Genomic DNA, 27,125 nt, shown 5'->3' with positions numbered 1-27,125 from the left:
CAGCTCCCAGGCTTCAGCCGGAACCATGCAGCACCAGGGGATTCTGCCTGCAGTGGGCCCTGCCTGCAGCAGGCCAGAACCACCTGAGGGCCCATCACCTGCTGTTGCTGCCCACCACAAAACCCACCCCCACACCCCTTCACAATCCCCACATACACACTCCCCACACAAATCTCACATGCACATAACCCAACCTCCACACACAATATATAAGAGTAAGAGTTTATTTTGAGCTATTATGCTATCACCTCTATATATACACTACACAAACACATGTAAATCAGGGCTAAAACAGTTTTTGAAATAAAATTAAATTATGTTATAGTAGATGTTTGAGTTGTAGTATATGATTTTGGTTTTTTTCTGGCTCCAAGATGGCAACCCACCCTCCCAAAAGGAGTACTTCGGGGGACAATGGGGAGGGGGGTGGCAAATGTTAAGGGTGGGACTTCTGGTTCCAAGATGACAATCAGGAGGTGGGACACCTGTTAAGGGGTGGGGCTACCTGTGTGGCCCTTAACAGCTCACTAAAAGTCATTAAGCAGCCCTCCAGCCCACCTCTGCTATAGATGAAATTACAAGAGCTAAATTGTTGAAGGGGAATAGGAGGACCTTACTGAATCCGAAGAAAACTGGATTGGTGATAAGAAGGATCGTTTAAATGTAAAATGAGAACCAGGAGAGGAAAGAGAGTCATATCTTAAGGTATAACTTCAATGCACATGCAACTCACACACTCAAAATGAAAAGAAAATACTGCAAACATCACTTTAATTGCACAGAATAATGGGATTAGTATTAAACGAAGGGACCTATGGCAGTCCCTTCCAGCCTTACTTTAGGAGTAAGACCAGTAAATCACTACACCCCTAATAATGTGAACATCAGTAGCATCTGGACACTTATCAATAACCCCTGAGAGGTTGGACAGTTTAAGCTTAAAACTATCACCTAATCTCAGCCTAGAGAAATGTGTGTGGACAGGATTCAGGTTAGGAGCAACACTTGAGTTAAAGGTATGTTAAAAACAAGTCCTTGTACAGAAAAAATAATGATTTTCTATGAAATACAATGCTGAAATATTATGAATTAATATGATAAAATAAACTGGGCTGAAGAATTGATTATCCATAAAAATCAATTTCATGTGCTTACTAGTTTCTAAACACACTATAATGAAAATAAAATAACCAAAATGGCCATCACTTTACATACACAGCCCCAGAAACACTGCATCTAAAAACTTAGCAAGCACATGACAATGATCTTTACTTTTATTTTCATCATCATCAATAGTGACAATAATAATAATAATTACAATAATAATAATAAAACTAGCCAAATTTTCATAAGGAGGATGCAAGTTATACACCAGAAAATTTGAACATGCCTACCTGCATTAACTAGGTTTACACACAATTCCTCACATGCCAAGTGATCACATTTATGTGTAAAATGCATCTCTATAAATGGCCATTAAAGTAGAATAAAGTGAGGACTGTGTCCTTTCACATTTATCTTTTTAACAGTGCAGTGTGCTGAAACAAGAGTATAATTGGAAGGCAGGATGCAAGTGCAGGAAATGAACTTCTTAAAGTATAGTGTTCTTTGCCTGTTTGCAGACTGCATTCTAGAGTCCTTGCAGCTGCACTGAAGTTGTGCTTCACGTAGAACTGCATGAACTGACTACCTCGGTGTCCATTTTAGTACAAAAGTTAAGCCTCATAACTTCTGAGGTAAGCAAATATTATCCTTGTTTTACAGCTGCTGAAAGAAACTCAGACCACACAGCAAAACAGTGACAGAAATAGGAACAGAAGAACCCAGAGCTCAATCAACTCCCATTCATTATTTGTATTGCCATAGTATCCATGAACTCTAGCCATGAACCAGAATGCCACTGTGCTAGGTGCTGTACAAAAACAGGATAGAGACAGCCCCTGCCTCAGAGCTTGGTGTCTAAGTTTAAAACAAGGTGCAAGAGATGGACACAGACAGATGTGGGATGACAAGGGATACTGAGATGATATTGTCTGGGGTCTCAGTACATCCTCATTCTAACTGTGGTGAGACTTTTGTAGGTATTGCAATAACAGAAAGTTTGAAGGAAAGGTCTGAAGGAAATTGAGGTGGCAATTTTGCAGCTATTTAACGAAAGCTTCCCCCAAGCAAGATGGACAGCAAGGGAGGAAGCAAAAAGCTGCTTTTTTTCAAGTGGGTGATGAAAGGTAGCATCATGGGCTGATGGAGCAGGTGTCAATTTATACTGAATGAGAGAAGGCAGGCCTTTGAAAATGAAAACAAACTGCTGATGTTTGCAAGAGAGAAAAGGAAAACCAGTGGAAGGATAACAAGGTCAGAGCAACAGGCTAGGAAAATAATCTTTGCAGAAGATCCATAGGCAAAAAACAATAGAATTGCATTTCTCAAGAACAGAGGAAAAATGTTTGATTAATCAAAAATACAGTGCAGAAGGAATTTACAGGATTTAGGTTGAATGTGGGGACCAAGAGGGGCAGAGCTAAGTGAAAGATGAAGCTGATGTTACAGTCTCAATCTTTTGCTTCAGTTTCTACATTTCACCTGGTCATAATTCAGAAATGTATAATTAGCAAGTAATTTGTTCTTCCTGCTGTTGCTGCAAAATGAATACATTTAATCAGAAATGCTATCATCTCTGCAAATCTTGTTGTTAAAATGGCAACAATTTTGCCTACAAAAGCTGCCTTTTGGTTTCTGCCCCCCCTTCCCTTTAGCATCCTCAAAAATAAGCACAAAACAAACCAATTTCTCCATCGTTAATAAAATGCAAACCCATGATTATTTTTGCAAACAGACCAACTTAATTTAAATAAAAGAGAGTTTCCGGTTTCCTTATGCAGTACTATAGCAAACCATAGTTCTCAAGTTAAAATGCAGACAATCAAACACTTTCTGTCAGAGGTAAATAAAAACCATCTGTGGCATTGATGTACTGCAAAATAAGGAGCTTCAGCCATGAATTCTGTAAGGAATGTAGCTAGAAACAAGGATTTACAGGTATAGAATAATTGTGGGGAAATGGGACATTAATTCGTATTTAGAAATGTCCCCTTCAGAGCACTGGTCCATAATTCCATAACAGCTCAGCTCTACAGTTCAAAGCTTACTGACAGGAATATTGCAGATATATTTTTCAAACATCACTTGGGGAGAAGTTCTGGAAGATGTTATGTAAATATCTCATTTAATATGATACTCTGTAATTTTCCCCCCGGTTAAATTGTTTAATATGCGGCTTTGTAAATGGTAAATGGGTCGCTTCTGTGGTTTCACAGTCTCAGCACGGAGGCACTATGAATACTGCTCTAGTTCAGGGGTCAGCATCCTATGACCAATGGACAAGTCCCATCCTGCAAAGTGACTGGATCCAGCATGCAAAGGTCCGATCCAGCCTATGGCAGCATATGGGATCAAGCGCATACGGTTTTGCCTGTCATGCCCCCATTCTCCACCCTGTACCATATTGCTTATCCCCTCTGCTCCCCTCACTGCTTTCTCTTACATTGCCAAAGTCCACCCCCGCGGCTATTTGGGATGGGAACTGGCAGCATTTGGTGCATGTGGCAGAGGTAGTAGCAGGAGGCTTGGGTAATGTGGAAGGGTTCAATGGCCTATGTCAGAGGCCAGAGATGGGGTGAAAGCTCTGTCCCACCACTCCTAAAGGCTGCTGACCCCTGCTTTAATTAGCAGAGGCAGGAACCAGGAAAAACTGAGAAATTACTGGGCAGTAGAGATACACTGATAAAAACTTTCTTGGCCAATACCAATAGTTGATTGTTAACCAGCCATAATCGGCCAATCTGATTAACTGATTAACAGGAATGCAATTGGGCAACACAGGTAAGTCTATGGAGAGGAAGGGGCACGGGGGGGCGAGGCAGATAAAGGTCCCCAGGGTGAGGGAGTGAGTGGGGCAGGGGCAGGGGCTGGTAATGCTGCCCACCCAGGATGGTGAATGGGACCCAGGGCTAGGGTGGGGAGTGGGATACAGCTGTGGGTGGCTCATCTAGGTAATCAGCATCCTGGCACTTAAAAAATGGTGGCAGGGGTGCTTGAACTCAAGATCATCTAATGAACTTGAGTTCAAACGCCCCTGCCACCATATTTAAGTGTAGGGAGGTTTTTAACCGGAGCGGAGCCAAGAGGGGCCTGGGCAGATGCGGGCTGCCTGCTATGAGCTTGGGGCTCTCTGCTCTGCTGCCTTTGCCCCGGAAGCCCCACACTGGCCATGTGTCCCCTGCCCGCCCAGCACTGGAAGGCACAATTCGCTGCCCCAACTGCTTTTGGGTGGGCAGGGGGTGCACAGCCAGTGCGGTGCTCCCAGGGCAAAGGCAGCAGAGCGGAGAGCTCGTTAGATGAGCTGTAGCTCAAGTACCCCTGCCACCATTTTAAAGTGCAGGGACACTGAACCCCTGGATGAGCTGCACACAGCTCTGGCACACTCCTGACCCCTCTCTCTGTGCCCAGCCCCGGGTCCCATTTAGTGCCCTGGCTGGACAGAGCCCCCAGCCCTTACCCCACTCCCTCCCTCACCATGGGGACCCTGATCTGCTCCCCTCCACACACACATACTTACCTGCAGGGTGCTGTTCTTCAAGTTGCTGGCTGCATTCCTGGCCCTATGCGTGTGTGCAGCTCCATGCCTGCACGTGGTATCTGGGGGTCCTGACCAGAAGACATGTTATATTTATCAGTGAACATTATCAGCTACAGTGGCCAAAAAAAAGCTGATAATGTTAATTTTCCTCTTATCAGTGCCAATCCAATATGCAACTGATATATTGGTGCACTTCTACTGGACAGAAAAAAATATGATCCAACTAAAAGTGAGGTCAGATTCACAATAATGAAAGCAAGTTTGGTAGAACTATATAACTGATCTTGAGCCTGCAGAAGCAATATAGCTGCATTTCCAATGGAATTTCCACCCCACAGGAAATTTTAATATATTAATATCCATTTTCATCCCGAATTGCATGAAAAATTAAATGTTTTAAGGAACACAAAATTATAGAAACATACTTATAAAATGTTAAATGTTTTGGCTTTGATTTTCATGGCAAAGAATCACAACATTTTGATATTATTGTATTGACAGTACTTTCTTCTGAGCCAGTTCTATGAAAAATGGCATCTCTGGAAGGTGCTCTGTGGGAGTTTCTGTTTCTGTTTCATAGTTTCTAGGGTCGGAAGGGACTCGAACAGATCATCTAGTCCAACCCCCTGCCATGGCAGGAAAGAGTACTGGGGTCAAACGACCCCAGCAAGATGTTCATCTAACCTCCTCTTAAACACCCCCAGGGTAGGAGCCTGCACCACTTCTCTTGGAAGCTGGTTCCAGATCCTAGCCGCCCTGACTGTGAAGTAGCACCTCCTGATATCTAGCCTGAATCTACCCTCCGCCAGCTTGTGACCATTATTCCTGGTCACTCCTGGCGGTGCTCAGGGGAACAGTGACTCCTCCAATGCCTGCTGATCCCCCCGACTAGTTTATAACAGGCCACAACATCCCCCCTCAGCCTTCTCTTCTGGAGGCTGAACAGGTTCAGGTCCCGTAGCCTCTCCTCATAGGGCCTGCCCTGCTGTCCCCTGATCATGCAAGTGGCCCTCCTCTGGACCCTCTCCATGTTGTCCACATCCCTCTTGAAGTGTGGCACCCAGAACTGGATGCAGTACTCTAGCTGCGGCCTGACCAGTGCTGCATAGAGGGGGAAGATCACCTCTTTGGACCTGCTCAAGATGCATCTGTGGATGCATGACAAGGTGCAGTTGGCCCTCCTGACTGCCTCTCCACACTGCTGGCCCATGTTCATCTTGGAGTCAATGATGACCCCAAGGTCCTTTTCCGCCTCCGTGCTGATAAGAGGGGAGTTCCCTAACCTGTAGGTATGGTGCCGGTTGTGCCTCCCCAGGTGCATCACCTTGCACTCATCTGTGTTGAATCCCATCCTATTCTCGTCTGCCCAGCCTTGTAACCTGTCTAGGTCTGATTGTAGCCTGTTGCATCCTTCCAGTGTGCCCACATCCCCCCACATCTTAGTGTCATCAGCAAATTTGAACAGGGTGCTTTTTACCCCCTCGTCCAAATCACTGATGAAGATGTTGAACAGTGCGGGCCCAAGGACCGAGCCCTGCGGAGCCCCACTGCCCACGTCCTTCCAGGGTGAGAAGGACCCATCCACTACCACCCTCTGGGTGTGGCCCTCCAGCCAGTTGGCGACTCATTTGACTGTGTGGGTGTCTACACCACAGCCCCCCAGTTTCTTAATGAGAACGGGGTGAGAGACAGTGTCAAAAGCCTTCAGGAAGTCCGGGAAGATTATATCCACTGCTACCCCTGCATCTAATGATCTGGTGATCTGATTGTAAAAGGCCACCAGGTTGGTCTGACAGGATCTGCCACTGATGAACCCGTGTTGGTTGCCCCTAAGCATCAGTCCCCTGCTGGCCCCTCCTGGATGTGTGCCAGCATAATTTTCTCGAACAGCTTGCCTAGGATCGAGGTAAGACTAACCAGCCTATAGTTTTCCGGGTCCTCCTTCCTGCCTTTTTTGAAGATGGGGACCACATTGGCCCTCTTCCAGTCCTCCGGTACCTCACCAGAGCACCATGAGCGCTCATAAAGTTGTTAGAAATATTATTAAAAATGCATTATCAATAGCTGTTAGCTCCCATCAATAGTGTTGTCCTCTGAATAAGCACGGCTGCCAGCCCTCCTTGTCTCCTTAATGAGAGAGGGAAGGGGGGGTTGGAAACTGAAGGAAAAACTCCAAGAGCTCTTTGTACTAAGGTATCACTCTCTCTTTGTTCTGCAAATTTACTATCTCTTTGTTACACTAAATCACACTTTCTTTCATGGCTCCCACATTCTTAGGCTAAGATAAGAATAATTGCAATCTTAGCCTTGAAGTTAAACCCTTCATAACCTCGAGTGCTTTCTGGGCAAGCGCAATAACCTAATACATATTAAGCCTATCCGCCCCGCATACTTAAGTAGTTAATTATAATACACATGGGATGCATGATCTGACGTATTCACATGCATGTTTGTATGAACCGGAAATGAGTTGTAAGAGTTTCTGCTTCTGTACACGTGCCAGAAGAGAGGGGATAAAAGCCTGCTAATGATTGTGCCCGGGGGCAGAGGGTTTTGATCTTTTGTCTTCTCTCTCTGACGAACGGGCTGACTTGAATATGTCCAACCCCTCCAGAAGCTCCCTAACTAAATCCTCGCTAACCCATGGTCCAGGTGTGCCTCCCCCGGGGCCCGACGGGGGCCCAGCAGGAAGGTGGCTGTTCTGGCTCCTACTTAGGAAGACAGAGGCAAAGAAATCGTTAAACATGTTAGCTTTGCCGTCTGGTGTGACGACCAAGTTTCCCATCGCGTCCTGCAAGGGCCCCACATTACCCGGGACCTTCTTTTTACCCCCTATGTATTTAAAAAAGGACTTCTTATTGTCCTTAATCTGGGAAGCTAGTCCCAGTTCCATCTCTGCCTTCGCCTTCCTAACTACCCCCTACATCCCCGAGCAACTACAGAATAGCCCTCCCTGGTGATGACCCCTTCCTTCCATTGGGTGTAAGCCTCCTTTTTAGCAAGGAGACACTCCCGGATGCTTTTTTGTGCCTGATAGTATCATTATTCTTCTGGGAGCTTAACCCCTTGGCAGGACTGTACCTGCCATGATTCACCTACTTGTATGGCTTTTATTATTAGACCATGCAGCTTGATCAGATGGGAGACTGAATTGCATAGTAGGAAATCTGGGCCAGACAGGTAGCCTGGCCAAGAGGAGAGACTGGGAATGTCTGGGTTCTGAACTGTAATTCCCATGAAATAATATAAGCAGAGAGTGATGCTGTTTAATAATGGTGAACAGACTTCATAAGGAGCATTAGGGGTCAAAATATTTTCATGCGGATCAAACTGGCCCAAAATTAAACATTTTGTTTTTGCCTTCTGAAAGAAAACTTGTAAAACTGACGAAAAAATATATTTTGGAAAATGTCATTTTTTCAGAAGCTTTCTTCCATTGACAGAAAATTCCCAACAAATTCTGGTTTCATAAGGAGCTCTTAAATGGTCTAAAAAAGAATGGAGGGGAGGATTTTCTTAAGAGGCAAAGTATACAGCCATAGTCTCCCTTTTTTGCTTAAAAAAGCAGACTCAGCTGTCTGCACTTGTGAGCTGTCAGGTATACAAGGCTGGTGCCATCATACAGTATTCTGAATGGAAAAATTAAAAGCTTTGCATTAAGCTAGTGGAATTTGTGATGTCCACAAAGAAAATAAAAGTCTGAGTGTTAGAGTTCCTTTATTTAATAATTTCAGTTTTCTAATTCATTAGGGAGCATCCACCATTTACAGCTTATGCTCTCAGTAGTTAAACACACTGATCATTTGCTTGTTATTCATCAGCTCTGGTTTGTTTTCCAACCTTTCGTACAATGGATTTGCCTCTCGTTTATGGATGGTGCAGGTGCGAAGTTGCTAGAGGGCATTCATTCAGCTGCAAAGCAGGCAGTCTGAGAGAACAGTAGTGCTGCTCAAACATAATAACTGAGTGGTCTCAACAAATTGTGCATATGACTAGAGTGGGTGTCAGCTGTGATGTGGAAGGTCCCAGCACCTGTTTGTGACTCTTACATATTTTATATACTCTACTGAATGTTTTATGTACGAGACAATTTTGTCGTGTCCCTCTGCATTCTTTCTTCTCCACCCCTGGAATATGCAACTACAACACATTGCTGGCTATCCAACCCGCTTTGAATAGTTCAGATAAGTGAAACAGCAACATTTTGTGAGGAGCCATGTATGTTAACATGGGATTTAAAACATAACACCAAGTCAAACTCAGAAGTAGAAATACTAAATATATGATTAAACTTAGAAGAGAATAGTTTATTAGCTGGTACCAACAATTTAAAGATACCATGACATAAAGAGCAGAGATACAGTATTATACTAAATAGAGCTTAAAAGAATGCAGTGGACACATCTACGCATGATGTTATGTCATAGTAGCAATTAAACTAAGGTGACGTAGCATCCGTAGGCAAAAAACAGGATGCAACAGCAACACGCTCCCTCATAGCACATTGCTACAGTGACAGTGCCTAAAAATGTCCGTGCGCAGTGCACACAGCACAATACAGGCTGTTACTATACTGTCTTTTAGTACTTCTAATAGGAAGTACTAAATGACAGCGCAGTAACAACAGTGCCATAGCAACGTGTAGATGTGCCGAGTGTGTAGTGCCAACAGTTACAAGTTAACATATCAAACTAAAGAGTAGACATATGGAATTGTATTAAATAAACCTTACAAGGAGGATAGTATGTTTTACAGTACCAACAGTTACAAGTTAGTTGGATAACTGATTTGGATAACAGATTAGCTCTAGGTAAACTTAGGGTCTCATCCTGATCCAAGTCAAGACTTAAAGCAAGATTTTGCTTCTAGTAGGTAATGCAGTTGGGGCAGCACAGCCCTGAAAAACCCCAGGACCTGTCTTGTGCATCAAAGGGCATAATTCCTCATGTGCTCAGCTATGGCTTCTAAGACCAAAGCTGAAGGGTTGCAGCTTTGAGTGATGTGTGTGGACAAGAGGTAAAAGCAGTAGCTGCACTCACGATACACTCAGACTTGCCTCCATGCTTATTGGCAGAATGGTAGCTGAACAGCCTCAGTGCCCAAGTGTCACAGCCCTAACATAGTAACATTCAGGGGAAGACTGCTGGGGAAGAATTTGACTTCTGGATACTGACATTATGGATAAAGACAATAAAGTCCTAAAACAACAAGATCAAGCCACATCACACCAGTTTTGAGATTTTTCTAATAGCAAGAGGAGGGCTCACAGTATACTACCAGATTTATATTCTTTAGACATGCATAGGCCACTACAATTGCTTTGACTCATCTCTTGTAACAGCAACTGTGTCCATCAACCTGGCCGTTTTCTGAGGAGTTTGGAAAAATTAACAAAAAGCAGATGCTGATGCTACTTAGTGGCTTCTGTGACAAAACTGAAAAATCCAACTCTAGCACAAAAAAGCAATGTTCTGTAATCGGCTACTCTGGTGTAAACCCAGAGACATTTGAATGTTTTGTGGGAGTTGTATGCAAAAACCCACTGTAGCTGGAAGTAGAATTTAGAGTGTCTGAAATAATTTGAACAAAATTCAGCTATCGAGTAAAACAGGCATGCCCACAAGCATCACACAGTACCAAATTTAAGAAAGGAATGGGAGTTTGTTTCTGGAACCACTGGTTATAAGGATATAGGACTTATGCAGCTTGCATATTTTACTTTCCTTCAGAAAACTATAGGAAAATGAACTAGAAAATACTCAGGCTCCTTAATTTTTATCAATAGCACTGCTCTGCTTAGACACTTCTGATGCCTTTTGTGAAGTGCTCTGTTTTCAAGGGCAGACAGAATTCAAAATTTTATTAATGGTACTTCAAAGGAACCAAGGCTCAGGAAAATACAAACAGAATTTTACATAAGATTAGACTTTTATGATCATGAATGGAGATGCCCTAAAAAAAAAAAAAATCACAGACCAAAATTATGGGCACGGAAGAAATAGCAGGATTATGTATCTTCCAAATCACACTTTCAGTGGGTGGCTTAGTAGGATTTACCACACTGAGAACCGCACGCAATTAAATCACAGGCATGCCACAGTCTATGTACTCTATTAAATTATTTTAACAACTGTAGCTGAATTTGAATAATTGTACTGATAATACTTTATAATGCACTAACCAGTATTGTGTAAAAATGGAGCCAGCTAACAGAAAAGAGTATAAAATTGCCTTAACTGGAGATAATGGGATCCCCATCTTCAAGGGATAGGTGAAGAATAATTACTTCACGGTAACCGTTACGTAGACGTGGGCCAGATGGGTTTTTTAACCATTTAGTTGGAAAAACTAGAGGCCTTTTTTGTAAATCCGTCCATTCTGTTCAAAGGGGGTGAACCACATGAAGTACTGGTTTGGGTTTTCAAAGAATGCATGAATCCAAGTTCAGGAGCCTCAGATCAAGGCCTTCACGGTGAGGGAGGAAGTGGGGCTGGGGCAGGGGCAGGGGCCGTCCAGGCAGGGCGGGGTAGGGTGCAGGATGGCTTGTTTGCAGCGGCACAAGAGGGGGAGGGGCTGCAGGCACCCCTGGGGGAGGCATGGGGGCTTGTGCCCCCCCCAGATGTGTGCACAAGGTGAGGGAGGTCTGCTGCTGCATGCTTGGGGCTCGAGGCTGTGCCAGTGTGTTCCCAGTGGAGGGGGCTGGGCTCAGATTGTACTTGGGGCACCCCTGGGAGGGGAGCCTATGGTGAATTCTGGGATGACTGTAGCCCACCCCATATCCCTGCCTCCAGCACCACCACCACCCACCCTGAGCACAGCCCAAGCCCAGGCCCCCCCGCCGCCCCTGCACCATCCCACAGTGGCAGCCTCCTTGTCCCATGCACAGATCTGGGAGGCACATGTCACCCATGCCTCCCCTGGGGATGCACGCAGTGGCAGGAGCTGCCCCCGCCCATACGCTGTTTGCGTCTCCATCCCGTGCCCTGCACCACGCTAGCTGGGCAGTGCCTGTCTCTGCCGTAGCCCCAGCCCCAAACCCTCCCTCACTATGGGGGCCTCATCAAACAAGATAGGTCTCATAGGGGATATACCAGGATGGACAGCCTCCCCACTGCGGATGCCGAGTAGGTGCAATACCAGCTAGAAAAGCTAGACATTTATAAGTCAGCACGATCGGATGGACTTCATCTGAGGGTGTTGAAGGAGCTGGCTGAGGTCATCGCGGAACCGCTGGCAAAACTCTTTCAGAATTCGTCGCACACGGGGCAATCCCTGAGGACTGGAAGAGGACCAACATTGTGCTCATCTTCAAGAAGGAGGACCCAGTCAACTATAGGCCAATCAGCCTAACCTCCATCCCAGGGAAAATCTAGGAAAAGCTCATTAAAGAATCTATGTGCAATACGCTCATGGAAGGTAAGATTCTGAATAAAAGCCAGCATGGCTTTGTTGCAGGTAGGTCTTGCCTTACCAATCTCATCTCCTTCTACTACCAGGTCTCTTGCCACCTAGATGTGGGAGATAAGGTAGATGTTATATATCTAGACTTCCAAAAGGCTTTTGACCTAGTATCCCATGATATCCTTGTGGGAAAACTGGAAAATTGTGGGCTCAGCTGCTTGAAGGTTCAGTGGGTGGGAAACTGGCTACAGAGTAGGACCCAGAGACTTCTTATGAACAAATCTGTGTCATCCTGGCACGAAGTGGCCAATGGTGTCCCTCAGGGACCTGTGCTTGGATCGCTGCTTTTCAACATCTTTATCAATGATTTGGATGGGGGAGTGAAAAGCTTGCCGGCCAAGTTCACAGATGACACCAAGTTATGCAGCAGTGTGGTCACGTCAGAAGATAGGTTGCAGATACTGATGCATAAACTAAGGAAGTGATACTGTAGGCAAACCCCCAATTTTTTTTTAAATTTATTTTAAAATGCATTCCCTCCCTTTCCCCAACCATTTCTGACTTTTCCTCTCCCTTGCTATTCCCTATAGATAAGTATAAGTAAGCTAAGATGTAGGATAAGCTTTAACATTTTATTATAGGTAGTAAGTTTTATTTTTCTCTCCCTTCTTTGCAAATAAGTCCCCTGCTATTTTGATATAGCTATCCACTGTTTTATAAGTGATAATTATTATGTTTGTATTGATTTTTTACTGCTTTTATATTGTGTGATTACTGTTTTAGGCCTATATATGTAAGTTAGCAGAAGTCATGTCAAGTCTCCATCTTATCCCTATGCCCAGTTGTGTAACCTATGACTCATACTACCCCCCCATGTAACTTGGTTCCTGAATGAATGGGGATGAATGAGGGTGCTTGAGAGCCAACGGCAGTAGGTCTAAAAATAGCTCCCTCTGAATGACTGAACCATCAACACCAATACCTGGACCAACGACCCAGCCCTTGGAACCACCCTCAGCATTCAAGAAACAAAAGATGAGGTAACCCATCTTTGTGCCAAGGCTGCACATGCTCAATAAGAACACCTGGAGCCCTCTGGAACAGGAATGGCATTGCCTGGACAGGCCCCCCCATGGGAGATCACAGGTAGTCTGCCCCATAAAAAGGGGTAGTGAAGACTGGCTCCTTGGGATGCCCTCTCCATCTGGACCAGCACCATGCCACACCACCTATCCACCCAGAGGCCCTGCCGGTGACCCCCCTCTGGACAACACCTGCTGGAGAAAGACCCCTTTCCAGCCTGGATAGGTAGCTATCACCCCCCACCCTCTTTTCAACTTGGACTTTGCTTCTCTTCCCTACCTGGACTCCAACCCTTTCACTGAGTCTCTTTCTCCCACTGTCATTGTGTGTGAAACAATAACTTCATGGGCCAGTGTAGTGTGTTGTCTGTTTAATAAAACTGTTATTTGGACCCCTGAGTTGGGTTTGCTTTACTATCGTCCAGCCCTGCTCCAATTTCTGCTCCTCGCCCTTCTAACTTCTGTCTCATTTCTCCCCCTCCTGCTTCTGGCTCACTGCCACCTCCAACATCTATCCTGAGCTCCTATCCTCCTGCAAACCCCCTGTTTCTTTGCCACTGTCTTATTCCCACTGTTTTTTCCCCTGAGCTCCCAGGTTTCTGACTCAGTTTCTTTCCTGGCTGTGTCCTCCTTGCCACCACTTATCTGCCCCCTCCCCGCCCCCCAATATCTCAGCTGTCTGCCTCAGTTTCCAGCCCCAAGCTCCCAGGTTATTTTCTCTCTTTCCTGGCTGTCTCCTTGCCACTAGGCTTTTTTTTCCCCTTACACCAGTGACCTCAAGTAAGCCTGGGGCCACTTGATCTTAAATAAACCCAAGTCTCAATTCCTCAGCCAGCTTCTCTCTAGTCCACCAGTTCTAATCCTAGTTTTGGCAACTTTCATTCCCTACACTTTAACTCTCTCTCTCACCTTAACCTTCCCCCAAATATCCCAGGTACCCCAAGCACACACATACTTAATGTACCACTGAAGTAAGGAACTTACCTGTGTAAATGTGTAGGTGGGCTATATGTGTGTGAACTGGTGAGTGTATGCATGTATATGTGTGTGTGTGTGTGTGTATATATATATGTCATTATGTACATGATATATGAATTAGATATCTGTGTATGTGTACTGAGTGTGCAGGTATACAATTGATTTTTGTCTAACTTTTGGGGTGTATAGTGTATGTGCTTGAATTGGTGATAGGTATGCATATGCCTAGACTGGTTTGGATGTGTGTGTGTGTGTGTGCACATGTGTGTTTGTATATGTGCAATTGTGTCACACCCTCCTGTCCAACAGCACAATATTGAGATCCTGAGAGTTGGCCTGACCCCACAGGGCAACAATACTCCCACTGTACTCAGCACTAGTGAGACCTCAGTTGGAGTGCTGTGTCCAGTTCTGGGTGCCACACTTCAATAAGGACATGGAAAAACTTGAGAGGGTCCAGAAAAGAGCCACCCATACGATCAGGGACTTGGAAGGCAAGCCATATGAGGAAAGGCTGAGGGACCTGGGTCTCTTTAGCCTAAAGAAGAGAAGGCTGAAAGGGGACTTGATAGCAGCTTACCGCTATATCAGAGGAATGCATTTGGAGCTTGGTGAACCACTGTTCACTAAGGCACCCCCAGGGAAGACCAGGACCAATGGATACAAACTCCTGGAAGGCCACTTCAGGCTTAATACTAGGAAAAACTCCTTCACAGTCAGGGTGTCCATACTGTCGATTAAACTCCTTCCAGAGGTGGTGCAGTCACCTACCTTGGAGGTTTTCAAAAGGAGACTGGACAGTCACCTTGCTGGGGTCACTTAACCCCAGTTATCTTTCTGCCTAGAGCAGGGGGGAGGGGGGGAAGGAGCTGGATCCGATGATCTGCAAAGTCCCTTCCAGCCCCTAACAATCTATGAATCTGCTCCCCTCATCCCTTCCCTCTCCCCACCCATTCCCTGCAACAGACTTACCAGCCGGACGCTGCTCTCCAAGCTGCTGATCTGCATATCTGCAATCGGCTGGTATCAGCCAATATGGCTTGCTAATAATTGGCCATCAATATCAGCCCCCCCAAATCTTTATTGGTGCACCCCTAGAAGAGAGCACAGCTGGCAAGCTAGGTATAAAACTATACGGAGGCAAGCAAAATAAGAATTTGAGAAGCTACTTGTTAAAGATGCCAAACATAATACAAATTTTAAGTGCATTAGGAGTTGGAAGCCTGCCAGGGATTCACTGGGGCACTTGACAATCACTAAATAATAAGAGCACTCAAGGAGAATAAGACCATTGCAGAGAAGCTAAAAGACTTATTTGCATTAGTTTGCACCTTGGAAGATGTTAGAAAGAGCTGCATTCTACAGCCACTCTTTCTGGGAGACAAATAGGTATGACTGACCTTAACTGAAGCATCGGTAGAAGTTAGAGGGGAAATTGATGGACTGAACAGTGGCATATCACAGGACCAGAGGGCATTTGCCTGAGTTCTGAAGCAACTCTAAATCGTGGATCTACTGACTTTATTATGTAATCTACTGCTAAAAATCAGTCTCTGTACCAGAGGTCTGGAAGGCAGTCAACATAAAGCCAATCTTTAAAAAAGGCTCCAGAGGGGATACAGGAACCTATAAATCAGTTAACCTAACTTCCATACCTAACAAATTACGAGAAGCCCTAATGAAAAATAGAATTCTTTGTCATGTGGATGAATAAAACCTGCTGAGGAGTCATCAATGGAGGAGACCCTCGCCATTCGCAGGGATATGAGAACATATCCCCCTGTGAATGGCGAAATCCGCAAATAAGGCACGGTGTTCATGAACACTGTCTACGTTCATGAACGCAGTTCTCCTGGTGGCTGGCGGGGGGGCACAGCTATGCTGGCAACGGTGGGACTATGGCGGGAGCAGTGGGAGCCCAGGGGTGGCAAGCACGGAGCTCCCAAGAAGCTCTTTAAGTGTATTTAAGATGAGGGTTTGGCATTCGCAAATATCTGAAACCACGAATGCCGAACCCATGAATAGCGAGGGTTTCCTGTATAGCTTTTGTAGGGGGTGCTCCAACCTCACCATTCTACTAGAGCGCTGTGGGGGCATCCACTAACATGTGAATCAATGTAATCCAGTTGCTACATTGTACCTAGACTTTCAAAAAACCTTTGGAAAACCCTGCACCAAAGGCTCTGAATTAAATTAAGCTGTGACAGAATTGGAGGCAAGGTCCACTCATAAAGAGCAAAAGCAAGCCACGTCTGACCAAACTGATTTCCTTCTACAATAAGGAACAGGCTCTGTGGATGAGAGGAGAGCAGTGGATGAGGTCTACCTTGACTTAAGCAAAGCTTTTGATATTGTCCCTCATGACATTCTTATTAACAAGTTATGGTAACCTCAGCATGTCCAGGGCTAGGCAGGGGCAGTGGGGGCCCCAGGACCCAATCCCACTGCACCATGCTGGGGACCAGTTGAAGCCATGCAGGGCCCAATCCAGGCATGTGAGCCTGATCCTAGCATGGAGAGTCCAATCCAGTCCATGTACTGGCACCGTTCCACTCACCTGGCCCACAGGGCCAAAAGGTTGAACAACTCGGGACTAGACAAAAGTACTGTAAGGTTGATATATAACTGGCTGGATCATCATACTCAATAAGTAGTCATCAATAGCTCAATTTCTAGTTCAGAGGAGTTATCAAGTGGGGCTCCCCAGTGGTTTATCCTGAGTCTAGCATCATTTAACGTGTTCATTAATGTATACCTGCAGATATTCCAAAGATTAGGGTCAGGATCCAGAATGACCTGAATAAACTCAAAAAATGGTCCACAAGCAACCAGATAAGACTCAATAGGAACATGTGAAAATTCCTGCACATGGGACAGAATAACTGCACACACAAATACAGACTGGAGAATGACTGGTTAGGCTGCAGTACTATCCAGAGGGACTTGGGGGCAACAGTGGATCATAAACTGAATATAAGCCAACAGTGTGCTATTGTTGCAAAAAAATAAAAAAAGCCAGCAATGTACTGGGTTCATGGGTTGTATTAACAGAAGTGTCAGTTGCAAGTCAAGAGAAATGATTATTTTACTCTCTTCAGCACTGGTGAGGCCTCACCTGGAGTACTATGTCCAATTTTGGCCCCACGCTTCAACAAGGATGTAGACAGTTTTGAAAGAGTCTGGTACAGAGCAACAAAAATGATTAGGGGCCTGAGAAGCATGACTTGTGAGGAAAGGCTGAAAGAACTAGGGTTGTTTAGTCTCGAGAAGAGAAGACTGACAGGAATATTTGATAACAGTCTAGGTTGGAGATTAGAAGGAACTATGGGGATAGTTAAGAATTGGAACAGAAAAACTGGAATCTCTATCTTTGGAAGTTTTCAAAACTAGGTTAGATGGACACTTGGCTGGGATAGTTTAAATCAGGAATGATCCTGCCTTGATCAGGAGGCTGGACTAGATGAAGCCCTTCTTTCCTATAAGCCTAGAAATCAGAAACTAGCTAAAGGACAAGAAGCAAAGAGTAGGTATAAATGCCCAGATCTCACACTGAAGGGAAATAAGGAGTGGGGAGCTCCAAAGATACGTAATGTTTTAACATATTCATCAATGATTTGGAAACAGAAGTGGCTAATGTGCATATGACACCAAATTATTCAGGAAGGTAAAAAAGAAAGCTGATTGTGAAGAATTGCAAACAGTCTTGGAAAATGGAGTGAATGGGTAACAAAATAGCGGATAAAGTTCAGTTTTGATAAGTGCAAAGTAATGCGTGTGGGAAAGAATAACCCCAAATGTGTGCACACAGTGACAGGCTCTACATTTGCTGTTATTACACAGGAAATATCATGAAGTGTTTCGAGAATTATCCACAGTAATATTGCTCCAATGCTTGTCAGGTCAAAAAGGCAAAAAGAACGTTAGAAATTATTAAGGGGATTGAAAACAAAACATAAAATGTAATTATGCCACTATAAATCCGTGGTACATGTACATCTTGTGTACAGTTCTGGTCCCACTACCTCCAAAAGGATATGATCAAAAAGGCAACTAGAAGGCCAACAAAGATGACTAAGGAGCATGAAAAGGCTTCCATATGAGGAGAGACTAAACAGGCTATGAATCTTCACCTTAGATCAAAGATGATTGGGGTGCAGAAATAATAAATGGTGTGAAGAAAGGAAACTGGGATTTACTACTCGCAATATTGAAAGTAGCAGTCATGCAAGGAAATTACTGGGAAGGAGATTTAAAACTAACAAAAGGAAGTTTCTTCTGCTATCTTTTATTTGACCAACTCAAGAGTTGTAAAGCTTGCTAAGAAAAATATTTTTCCAACTATTGAGTTGGTCTAATAAAAGATATCAGATTTACCCAAAGAACCTTGTCTGCCTTATTTGGCTGAAGGCATTTAAAACCCTAACAACTCGCTCTCTGGCTTTGTACAAAGAAGATGACACTGATGGCATCTGGAAACTAATTGTAGTAATTTCTAGAGAACATAATGCAATGAAAGAACTACAAATAGAACAAATAATAATTATTTTGAGAGGGGGTATTTTCATTACGGAGCAAAAATTACTATAAAGATGCTAGGTGAAAATTATTATATTGAAAATGTAAATCCCACAAAATATCTAACTGGAACTAATCCTGTAGCTAGTGTGCCACCCACCTGTGATACAAACGTCACAGAACCTTAATGCAAAATGCTATTTCTTGTAATGGCTTTTCCATTGAATTTCCTGCTTTTTCAAGGTTAATGCTGAATACAACTCAACTCGCAACCCAGCAGTGCTGCAGTTTTTTCCTATCAAAAATGTTTTTAGCCAACAATTTGAACTGATATTAAATTACAGAGTGTTAGAGAAAATACTTAAAATGCACATGGCATGAGGTTCCAGACAGGTCCAGAAATCTGGCAGGAGGGGAGAAGTTGCACTTCTACACTGCTCCCCATTGCCAAGTTTCTGGACCTGTCTGGAACCTCATGCCATGGAGGAGTGCAACTTCTCCCCTCCTGCCAGATTTCTGGACGTATGGGGAGCCCAGCAGTCTGGGTGACACAGTGCTGTGGGCTGGATCTGGCCCATGGGACAGGAGTTGAGCACCCCTAGATTGCTCGAGGAGATTCAGCACGTCCTTCAGCCCCACAGTCTATTTTGTAATTTAACAGTACTCTGCTCACCTGGCAAGAAAACAGTGAGAGGGAAGCAGCTGTCCAAGGGCTATTAGAAGCCTTGAAAATGACAGGAGTTAATCCATCCATGGGTCAATCAATGGGGCTGATCCAGCAGCACCAGTATATGAGTTTGGACTCTAAGCCTTATTTTGCACTGGGTCTGGCTAATAGTTCATAGATTTTTTTTCAGTTCCAAAGCTACAACCTTAAATGAAACACAATATACGCCATTCAAAGAATCTGGCTAATTCAAGATGCATCTCCAGTAGGAGACTTTCCTGCAAAGCTTCTGTTGTGTAGACTAGCCCTTAAGCATCAAAATGAAAATAGTCTAGATTTCCCAAAATCTGACTTATTTCAATAGTTTTGGGTGCCAGAGACTTCTGACAATTGAGACAATTATTTTGGTATTTACATATGGATACAGTGGCAGATACTTAGATGTGCAAATTTTGGCCTGTAACATATTTTTGTAAATATACTGAAACTTCACTAAGAAGGAGCTTCACTGCAACTTTGACTCCGGCAGTCCATTTTCACTGAGACCTGAAGAGAAAAAGACTGCAAATTAGATGAGGCCAGATCCTCAGCTGACATGAATCACAGTAGCACCACTGAAGTCAATGGAACTATCCCAAATTATACCAGCTGAGGCTTTGGCTCAAAGTGTGCAAATAAAGTGCTCTAAGGCATATAATGTTCTATGGCATTTCACACGGCATTAAACCAGGCAAGCTTTGGCCCAAGAAGTATGGTATAAAGACATATTAAGAATATACAGAGCATCTCTCACAGGAATAGTAAACAGTCTGATGAATTATGAGGCAAGGAAGTCAGCTGAGATGTAACCTTTGTCTTCGTGTTTAACCATGCACTTCACTTATAAGCATGGACTCTTCTGGCAGAAAAATAATACACAACAACTATGTATATGGCAGTATACACAGCAAAACAGTAAATATAATCTTGCTTCAGGTCAGGAAAACTTGTCAGGACTTTAGTCAGTGGCTGCATGATTCAATTAAAGGTGTTCTGCTCCCTCCTCCTAGCAGCTCTTGCTCTCCTACCTCCTTTTCTTTGGTCTCCAAATCCTTTCATTCCTTGTGAAGAAGGACTACCTTAGCCCTGTCACCACGAGTGCTAAGGACTCCAGCCAGACAAACAGATTTGACTCCAGCCAGACAAACAGATTTGAAACAAAAAGATGGGTTGAGAGACAAGCCGTATAAATGGAGTGAATAATCTGATGCTGGAACCAAGTATCTGAACACGCACAATAACGCCATCACATCAAACAAATGGCATGTCTTCAAATTAATATATTTGATAGCATGCTACATTAAAGAGACAAACAGACAGATCGACAGAGCATGAAAAAGAGACTGGACCGAGAGAGAAAAAATATTAAATACATGAATCTGTGCAAATGTAACTACAAAGGAAGAAGAGAAGGAAGGTTGTTCAATTCAGACAAGAGGGGAGTACAAGTATAACAGAAAGAACCAGGAGGGATCCATAAGGTGTGGACATGGCCAGTGGTTCCCTTCATTCACTTTATAGGCCTCATTCAGCAACAGGGGGTCCCTTTGATAGCACCTGTGAACAGTTTCTTGGCAACATGGCTTTGCAACTCCATTGCCAGAGACAACTGGCCCTGTATGGAAAGACACCACAGCTCCAGGCTGTTTAATCTTTTCCTTCCAAGAGTCTTGCAGACACTAGAGGGATCACATGTGGCACTGCCCCAAACTGCCCAGTCCTCCCACGGCACATCCAGTTTCTCTTCCATGCTCCACTGCAGATTCTAAAGAAGTCCGCTTTCCCTTAGCAATGTCCGAACACAAATATCTCACCCCTTCCTGCACAGGGAAGTGAGCATCTGGGGATGATTTCATTTTAGTGGTATCACTCACTGCTGTGGAACATTAGCACAACGTGGCTAATAACTTTGACAGCTCTGAACAAAAATAATCGGGCACCCATAAGATGAGGAGGTTCTCCAACTTTGCCAGGCAAAACTACACAAAGGATCTACACATCTTCATGTGCCAGAAAACAAACAACACATCTTACAGCTATCATATAATTTTCTCTACAAAAGGTCCCTATTAATAAAGGATACAGATTTTCATTCTTTTGGACAGATGGATTAAGTCCAGTGAAGAGCTCATGGTTAAGATGTGGGAATGGAGTACATTAAGGGGGATTTTAGTTCAGCCTCTGCCATGGATACTGCTCTGTTTCATGGTGAGCACTTAACCTACGTGTAAAATCAGGCTGACAAGACCTCCTTCCCTCACATTAAATTACTGATTTTGTGGCACTTGGATTATGATGATAGAGATCCCAGGAAAACCTATACACAAGTAACTAAATGAGCTATTAAACAGCAGGGACACTTGGCAAGTATGGCAGTTTATGTTGAATAAATCAGTAGTGGTCTCTTCTGGCAAAACTGCAGTAAACTAGAACTGCTGAATTCCCAACCCCCTCCCTGGCCCTCCTGCCCAGCATAGCATTTCTTATACAATGCTCTCTTACTGAGGATAATTCTGCTTAACACAAAGGCCTAACTCAGAATTAGGGTATAGGATCACCCCTGCTTCCAAAGGAAATAAGTGGATGCCCACACCTAAAAATAAGTTAGCATAGGAAAGGAAAAGACTGTACCCCCAGAAAACACTATCATCTCAATAGCAAAATGTGGCACACGTGGGTTCAAATTTTACTCAGTTCTGCAACTGCAACCTAAACCTTCACTTCTATGTCCCAGGAAACAAAAAGCCAAATTTGGCCTAAGCATACCTCGATCCCTTGCAAAAAAGTTCAGACCTGGACTTGAACTTTGCAGGTGCACATCCCTTAAGCCACACATACACAGACCACCTGACGCCGAGTAACCTATTCAAACCATGCAGCGCGTGTGCGTTTGTACACAGGCCATCAGGTTTCTGGAGGAACGATGTGTCTCAAAGTCTGGATACAGCCGGAGGCACCTACATTTCCCCGCCCGGAGGCCAGGTGGAATTACCCGGCATGGACCGCTGTCACCGCAGGGCCAGCAAGAGCCTGGCTGGAGCAACGCACGGACAGGGCTTTTAGAGAGACTGTCTCAACGCCCAACACCCAGAGCAACGCTAGAGTCCCACACTCAGGCATCTGCCGGCCCTCTCGTAGGGAACAACCCCCACCTCCGGGAGCCAGGCCGCTCTCAGGGGAGGCACAGCCGGGACGAGGAGCAACAACTTGCAGCAAGGAAAGCCAGTCCTGGCCAGGAGCGCAGGGCCGGGCTGCGGCGTCTCCACCCGTGGAAGGCCCCGGGAGGGAGGGGGGAGGAGGCAGCCGGCGCCGGCTGGCTGGAGCAGGGCGCCCGCACGGGTCTCCCACCCCCGCCCCGCCACGAGGGCGCGGCCCGGCCCCTGGCGGAGGGCAGCACCGCCGCCTGCGGGGGCAGCCCCGGGGGGGGGGGGGCGGGCGAGGCGCTTCTCCCCGGCCCCGCACCTCGCGGCTCCCGCGCAGCGCAGCGGGGCGGCCGCGGCCCTCCCTACCTGCGCTGCCATGAAGGACAGGTCCATGGTGCTGCTGCTGCTGGTGCTGGTGCTGCTGCTCCCGGCGCTGCTGATGCTGCTGCCGCGCCGGGGCGGGACCGGGAGCGGAACCGGGAGCGGCTCCTCCGCCAGCAGCAGCCGCGGCCGCGATCCCAGGTCCAGCGCAAGGCGGTGCCGGCGGCCCGGCTCTGCCCGGCTCGGCGCAGGGCTGCTCCCGGCGCCACGTGACGCGCCCGCCGCCGCCGCCGCCGCCGCTCTCCCCCCGGGGGGCCGCGGCCGCCTGGCTGCGCTGGGGCTGGGGCTCGCGGGCGGCCGCGGCTCGCAGCCCCGGGCTGAAGGGCTGACGGCCCGCACGTGGAGGGGTGCGATTCTTCCCCCCCGGTCCAGCTGCGGGGAGGCCACATCTGGAGTCCCGCGTCCGGTTTTGGGCACCCGCTCCAGAAAGAATGCGGACAAACAGGAGGGAAATGGCAGAGCACGACTCCTGAGGACAGGCTGAGGGAGCTGGGCTTGTTTTGTCTGGGAAGGAGAAGACAGAGGGGATTTAATAGCAGCCTTGGGCTACCTGAAGGGGGGGCGGCTCCAAAGGGGATGGAGCTGGACTGTGCTCAGTGCCTTCTTTGCAAGACGGGGGCGAGGTGGGACTGGGAACCTGGCACCCAGCTACGCTCCTGGACCTTGAGTACAAGCTAATGGGCAAAGTCTTGGCCCAGTGTTTGATGTCTGTTACAGGTGCGGTGATCCATGAGGACCAGGCGTGCACAGTGCTGCCGCGACAGATCCAGATGCCCTGATACAGCTGTGAGAAGCATGACAGTGCCAACGGGGGAGGGGACAGAACGTCACCATGCTGAACCAAGAGTTGGGGACGGCCTACGACCGGGTATCCCATTACTGAAGATGCTGAAGATGGGCGTCCTTGCAACCTTTGTCACCTTGTACACCTACATCAGTAGCAGGGTACTGGTGAACAGGTCCCTGATAGCCCCTCCTCCCCCCCACTCCAGATTTGTAACTGTGACATTTAATGTCACAAGCATATTTTTGGTCTTTCACAAGCTGGTTGGATTGTAATGGAATTTAATTCTATTTTTTTCTGACCAACTCTACCTCTTTGTTAGATGCTGTTCAGCTGCTTGTCCCGCAACACAGCCTCTCTCTAAGTGTTAAGTACTGCACACCTCCCACTTAAACAAAGACCTGAGCAATTAAACAAGCGAAGAGCAAGTGCCTAAAGTTTGCCATTCACATACCTTTTTAATATAATTTTCACTGACTGGCTTATGTCATGATGTCTACAGTTACCACTGCCCTTCAACTGTACTAACTTTACCACTCAATAGGTGGTTATTCTTTCCAATGCTTTTTCTCGTGCTGTTTCTTTCCAAATTGGAACAGTCACTCTTTACACATTTTCTTATTCCATGTAGACACTCATTTCTGCTAGGGTCCCTAAAAACCCCTTGCCTATTGACTACTGCTAGGCAGACAGAAAGACATAACTACAACTTGCGGTGTTGAACTTGCACTGCTGTTACCTCACTACTCCCTCGCTATAAATCTGTTTCCTTTACTTATCATAAAATCTTCAAGATTGTGTAAGCCCTGATGCCAGCTGGGGCCATGTTTTTATTGCTTTGTATGTCTACAGAGATGAACACTGTAGGAGCCTGACCAGGTGCTACTGTGATGCAGTAATAAAGAAAGAGCATGCAATAGCAGAAGTGGCTCAAGAATAATTTTTCTCCCTTGCTTTAAAAAGAAATCACTACAGTTACACCTTTGTACCAGGCAATTTTATGCTAATTTTTTCAATATAATTTTTCAGCAGGTGACAGTGGAAAAGAATTCAGATGTCAAAAATCAATTGTTACTTGAATGACTTTGTGTGCCTGCCAAAATTCTTGTGTGCGCCAAGAGTCCTGTTAACTGAAACAAATAAGAGCTAATTGAGACTCTCAGTTTAAGATTTTAAATTAGGTTCCCTGAATATTAGAATTCCTCCAGTTTCCTTAGTGGATTCTTCCAGAGTCTTACAAGATTTAAAAGGTTTTTGACATATGTATTAGGGGTATGCAAAACAGGTCCTGTTCGATTCAGATTCAGTCCAAATTGGGGATAGCGATTTGATTGGTTGATTCAGATCACTCTCCTGGATTTGATTTCGCTGAATCTGAAGATTCGATGCTGCGATTCAGACATAGACACAGCTTTAAGTGTTTTTTCTACATTCCTCAAGGTACCAGGCGCAGCTTGTGAACACCGTGATGCTGGGGCAGATGGAGCGTCCCACAGGAGCATGCGGGGGGGCAGGGCCTGCATGCTCGGCAGCAAACCAGAAGTGGACTGGAAGTACTTCTGACCCACTTCTGGGTCCTCCAGAGAGCATGCGCCTCCACCCCCTGCGCCCTTCCAGCTCAGCATTCGGCACCAGTCACTAAGCAGACAGCCCCCCCCCAGTGCACTCCCTGGACGATCCACTTCTGATCCACTTCCAGGTCAGCTGCCGAGCGTGCTGGGGAACCCACCCCTCTTCTGTGGGGGACTCCATGCACCCCAGCATTGCAGCATTCATGAGCTGCCTGCTACACAGAGGCATGTAGAAAAAACATTTAAAGTTGTGTCTATGGCCGAATCACTGAATCTTTCCAAATCTCTCCAAATCGATTTGGAGGGCTCCGATTCAATTCGGAGAGGTTAAAGGGTCTCCTGATTTGATTCGGATTAGGAGATTTGGCCACTGAATCAGGCTGAATCTCCATTGAATCGAATCAGGGACTGAAGCTTTGCACGGCCCTAATATGTATACAAGCCAAAGGTAACTTAAAAAAAGTCATAATATGAAATCACCAGTTAAACTTTGTGTGGACATCTCTTCCACAATATGATGATGGTCCACGACAAAAGCTATAGATGCATCACAGAATCATTAGGATAGCAAAGTAGAACATTTAAATGACATATTTTCATAGACTTTCATAGACATTCCAGCTGGAAGGGACCCGAAGGATCATTGAGTCCAGCCCCCTACCCCAGGGGCAGGAAGTCAGCAGGGATCATAGGATCCCAGCAAGATAAACATCCAAATGTGTCTTGAAGGTATTCAGAGTGGGTGCTTGAACTACCTCCAACGGCAGTCTGTTCCAAACCTTGGGGGCTCGGACAGTAAAGACGTTCTTCCTTATGTCCAGCCTGAAACAGTCATGAAGGAGTTTGTGACCGTTCAATCTTGTCACCGCTTGGGGCACTCTGGTGAAATGTTCCCCTATATCCTGGTGAACACCCCGATAAGCTTATAGGTGGCCACCAGATTGCCCCTGAGCCTGCACTTTTCCAGGCTGAAGAGTCCCATGGCTCTCAGCATCTCATCATAAGGTCTGTTTTCCTGACCTCTGATCATGCGTGTGGCTCTTCTCTGCGCTCTCTCAAGCTTCTCCACATCCTTGTTGAATTGTGAAGCCCAAAACTGGATGCAGTACTCCAGCTGCGGCCTCACCAAGGCCAAGTACAACGGGAGAGTGATGTCCCGGGATTTGCTTGAGAAGCATCTATGGATGCAAGCCAGCGTTTTGCTCGCTTTACTAGCCGCAGCATTACGTTGCAGGCTCATGTTCATCTTGTGGTCAATGGTGACCCCCAAGTTCCTTTCATCTATAGTGCTAGCCAGTGTAGCACTGCTGAGCCTATAAGTATGCTGCAGGTTTTTCCTCCCAAGGTGGAGAACCTTGCATTTTTCGGTGTTAAACACCATCAGGTTCTCATCCACCCATTTCTTGAGCCTGTCAAGATCTGCCTGGATCACTCTCCTGTCCTCAGGTGTGGATGCTTTGCCCTGGAGTTTGGTGTTGTCAGCAAACTTGGCTGGTCCATTCCTGACACAAATGTCTACATCACTGATGAAGATGTTAAACAGTATAGGCCCTAGGACAGAGCCTTGAGGAACCCACCGGTCACCTTGCACCGCGATGATTGACTTCTGTCAACCACCACCCTCTGGGTCCTACCATGGAGCCAATTCCCCAGCCAGTGGATCGTGGTGAGGTTGAGACTGCAGTTAGCCAGTTTTGTCAAGAAGTGATCATGAGATACCAGATTGAATGCTTTTTAAAGTCAAGATATACGATATCAATCTCTTCCCCATTGTCCAGGTGATAGGTCACCTGGTTGTAAAAGGAAATGAGATTGGTCAAGCAAGACCTACCCAGAACAAACCCGTGCTGAGTATCCCTCAGGATATTTCCGTCAGCTAGTCTGTTAAGGATGGCCTCTTTCGTAATCTTTTCCAAGACCTTCCT

General features: G+C 45.8%; 1 protein-coding gene across 1 annotated transcript in view; it reads right to left on the bottom strand.

Annotated features, from left to right (window-relative positions):
- The window catches only part of C2H14orf132 (chromosome 2 C14orf132 homolog), a 70,817-nt gene extending 47,450 nt beyond the window's left edge, over positions 1-23,367 (bottom strand). The window contains exon 1 of the mRNA XM_090033964.1: positions 22,831-23,367. Within this exon, the coding sequence (XP_089890090.1) occupies positions 22,831-22,857 (27 nt within the window). The 5' untranslated portion in view covers positions 22,858-23,367. The remainder of the gene's footprint in view (positions 1-22,830) is intronic.
- Positions 23,368-27,125: the final 3,758 nt, after the last annotated feature.

The sequence above is a fragment of the Crocodylus siamensis genome, chromosome 2 (assembly GCF_052110815.1).
Source record: "Crocodylus siamensis isolate JL-2025a chromosome 2, ASM5211081v1, whole genome shotgun sequence".
NCBI lineage: Eukaryota > Metazoa > Chordata > Crocodylia > Crocodylidae > Crocodylus > Crocodylus siamensis.
The sequence above is the reverse complement of the archived record's forward strand: the minus strand, read 5'-3'. Positions and strand labels throughout refer to the sequence as shown.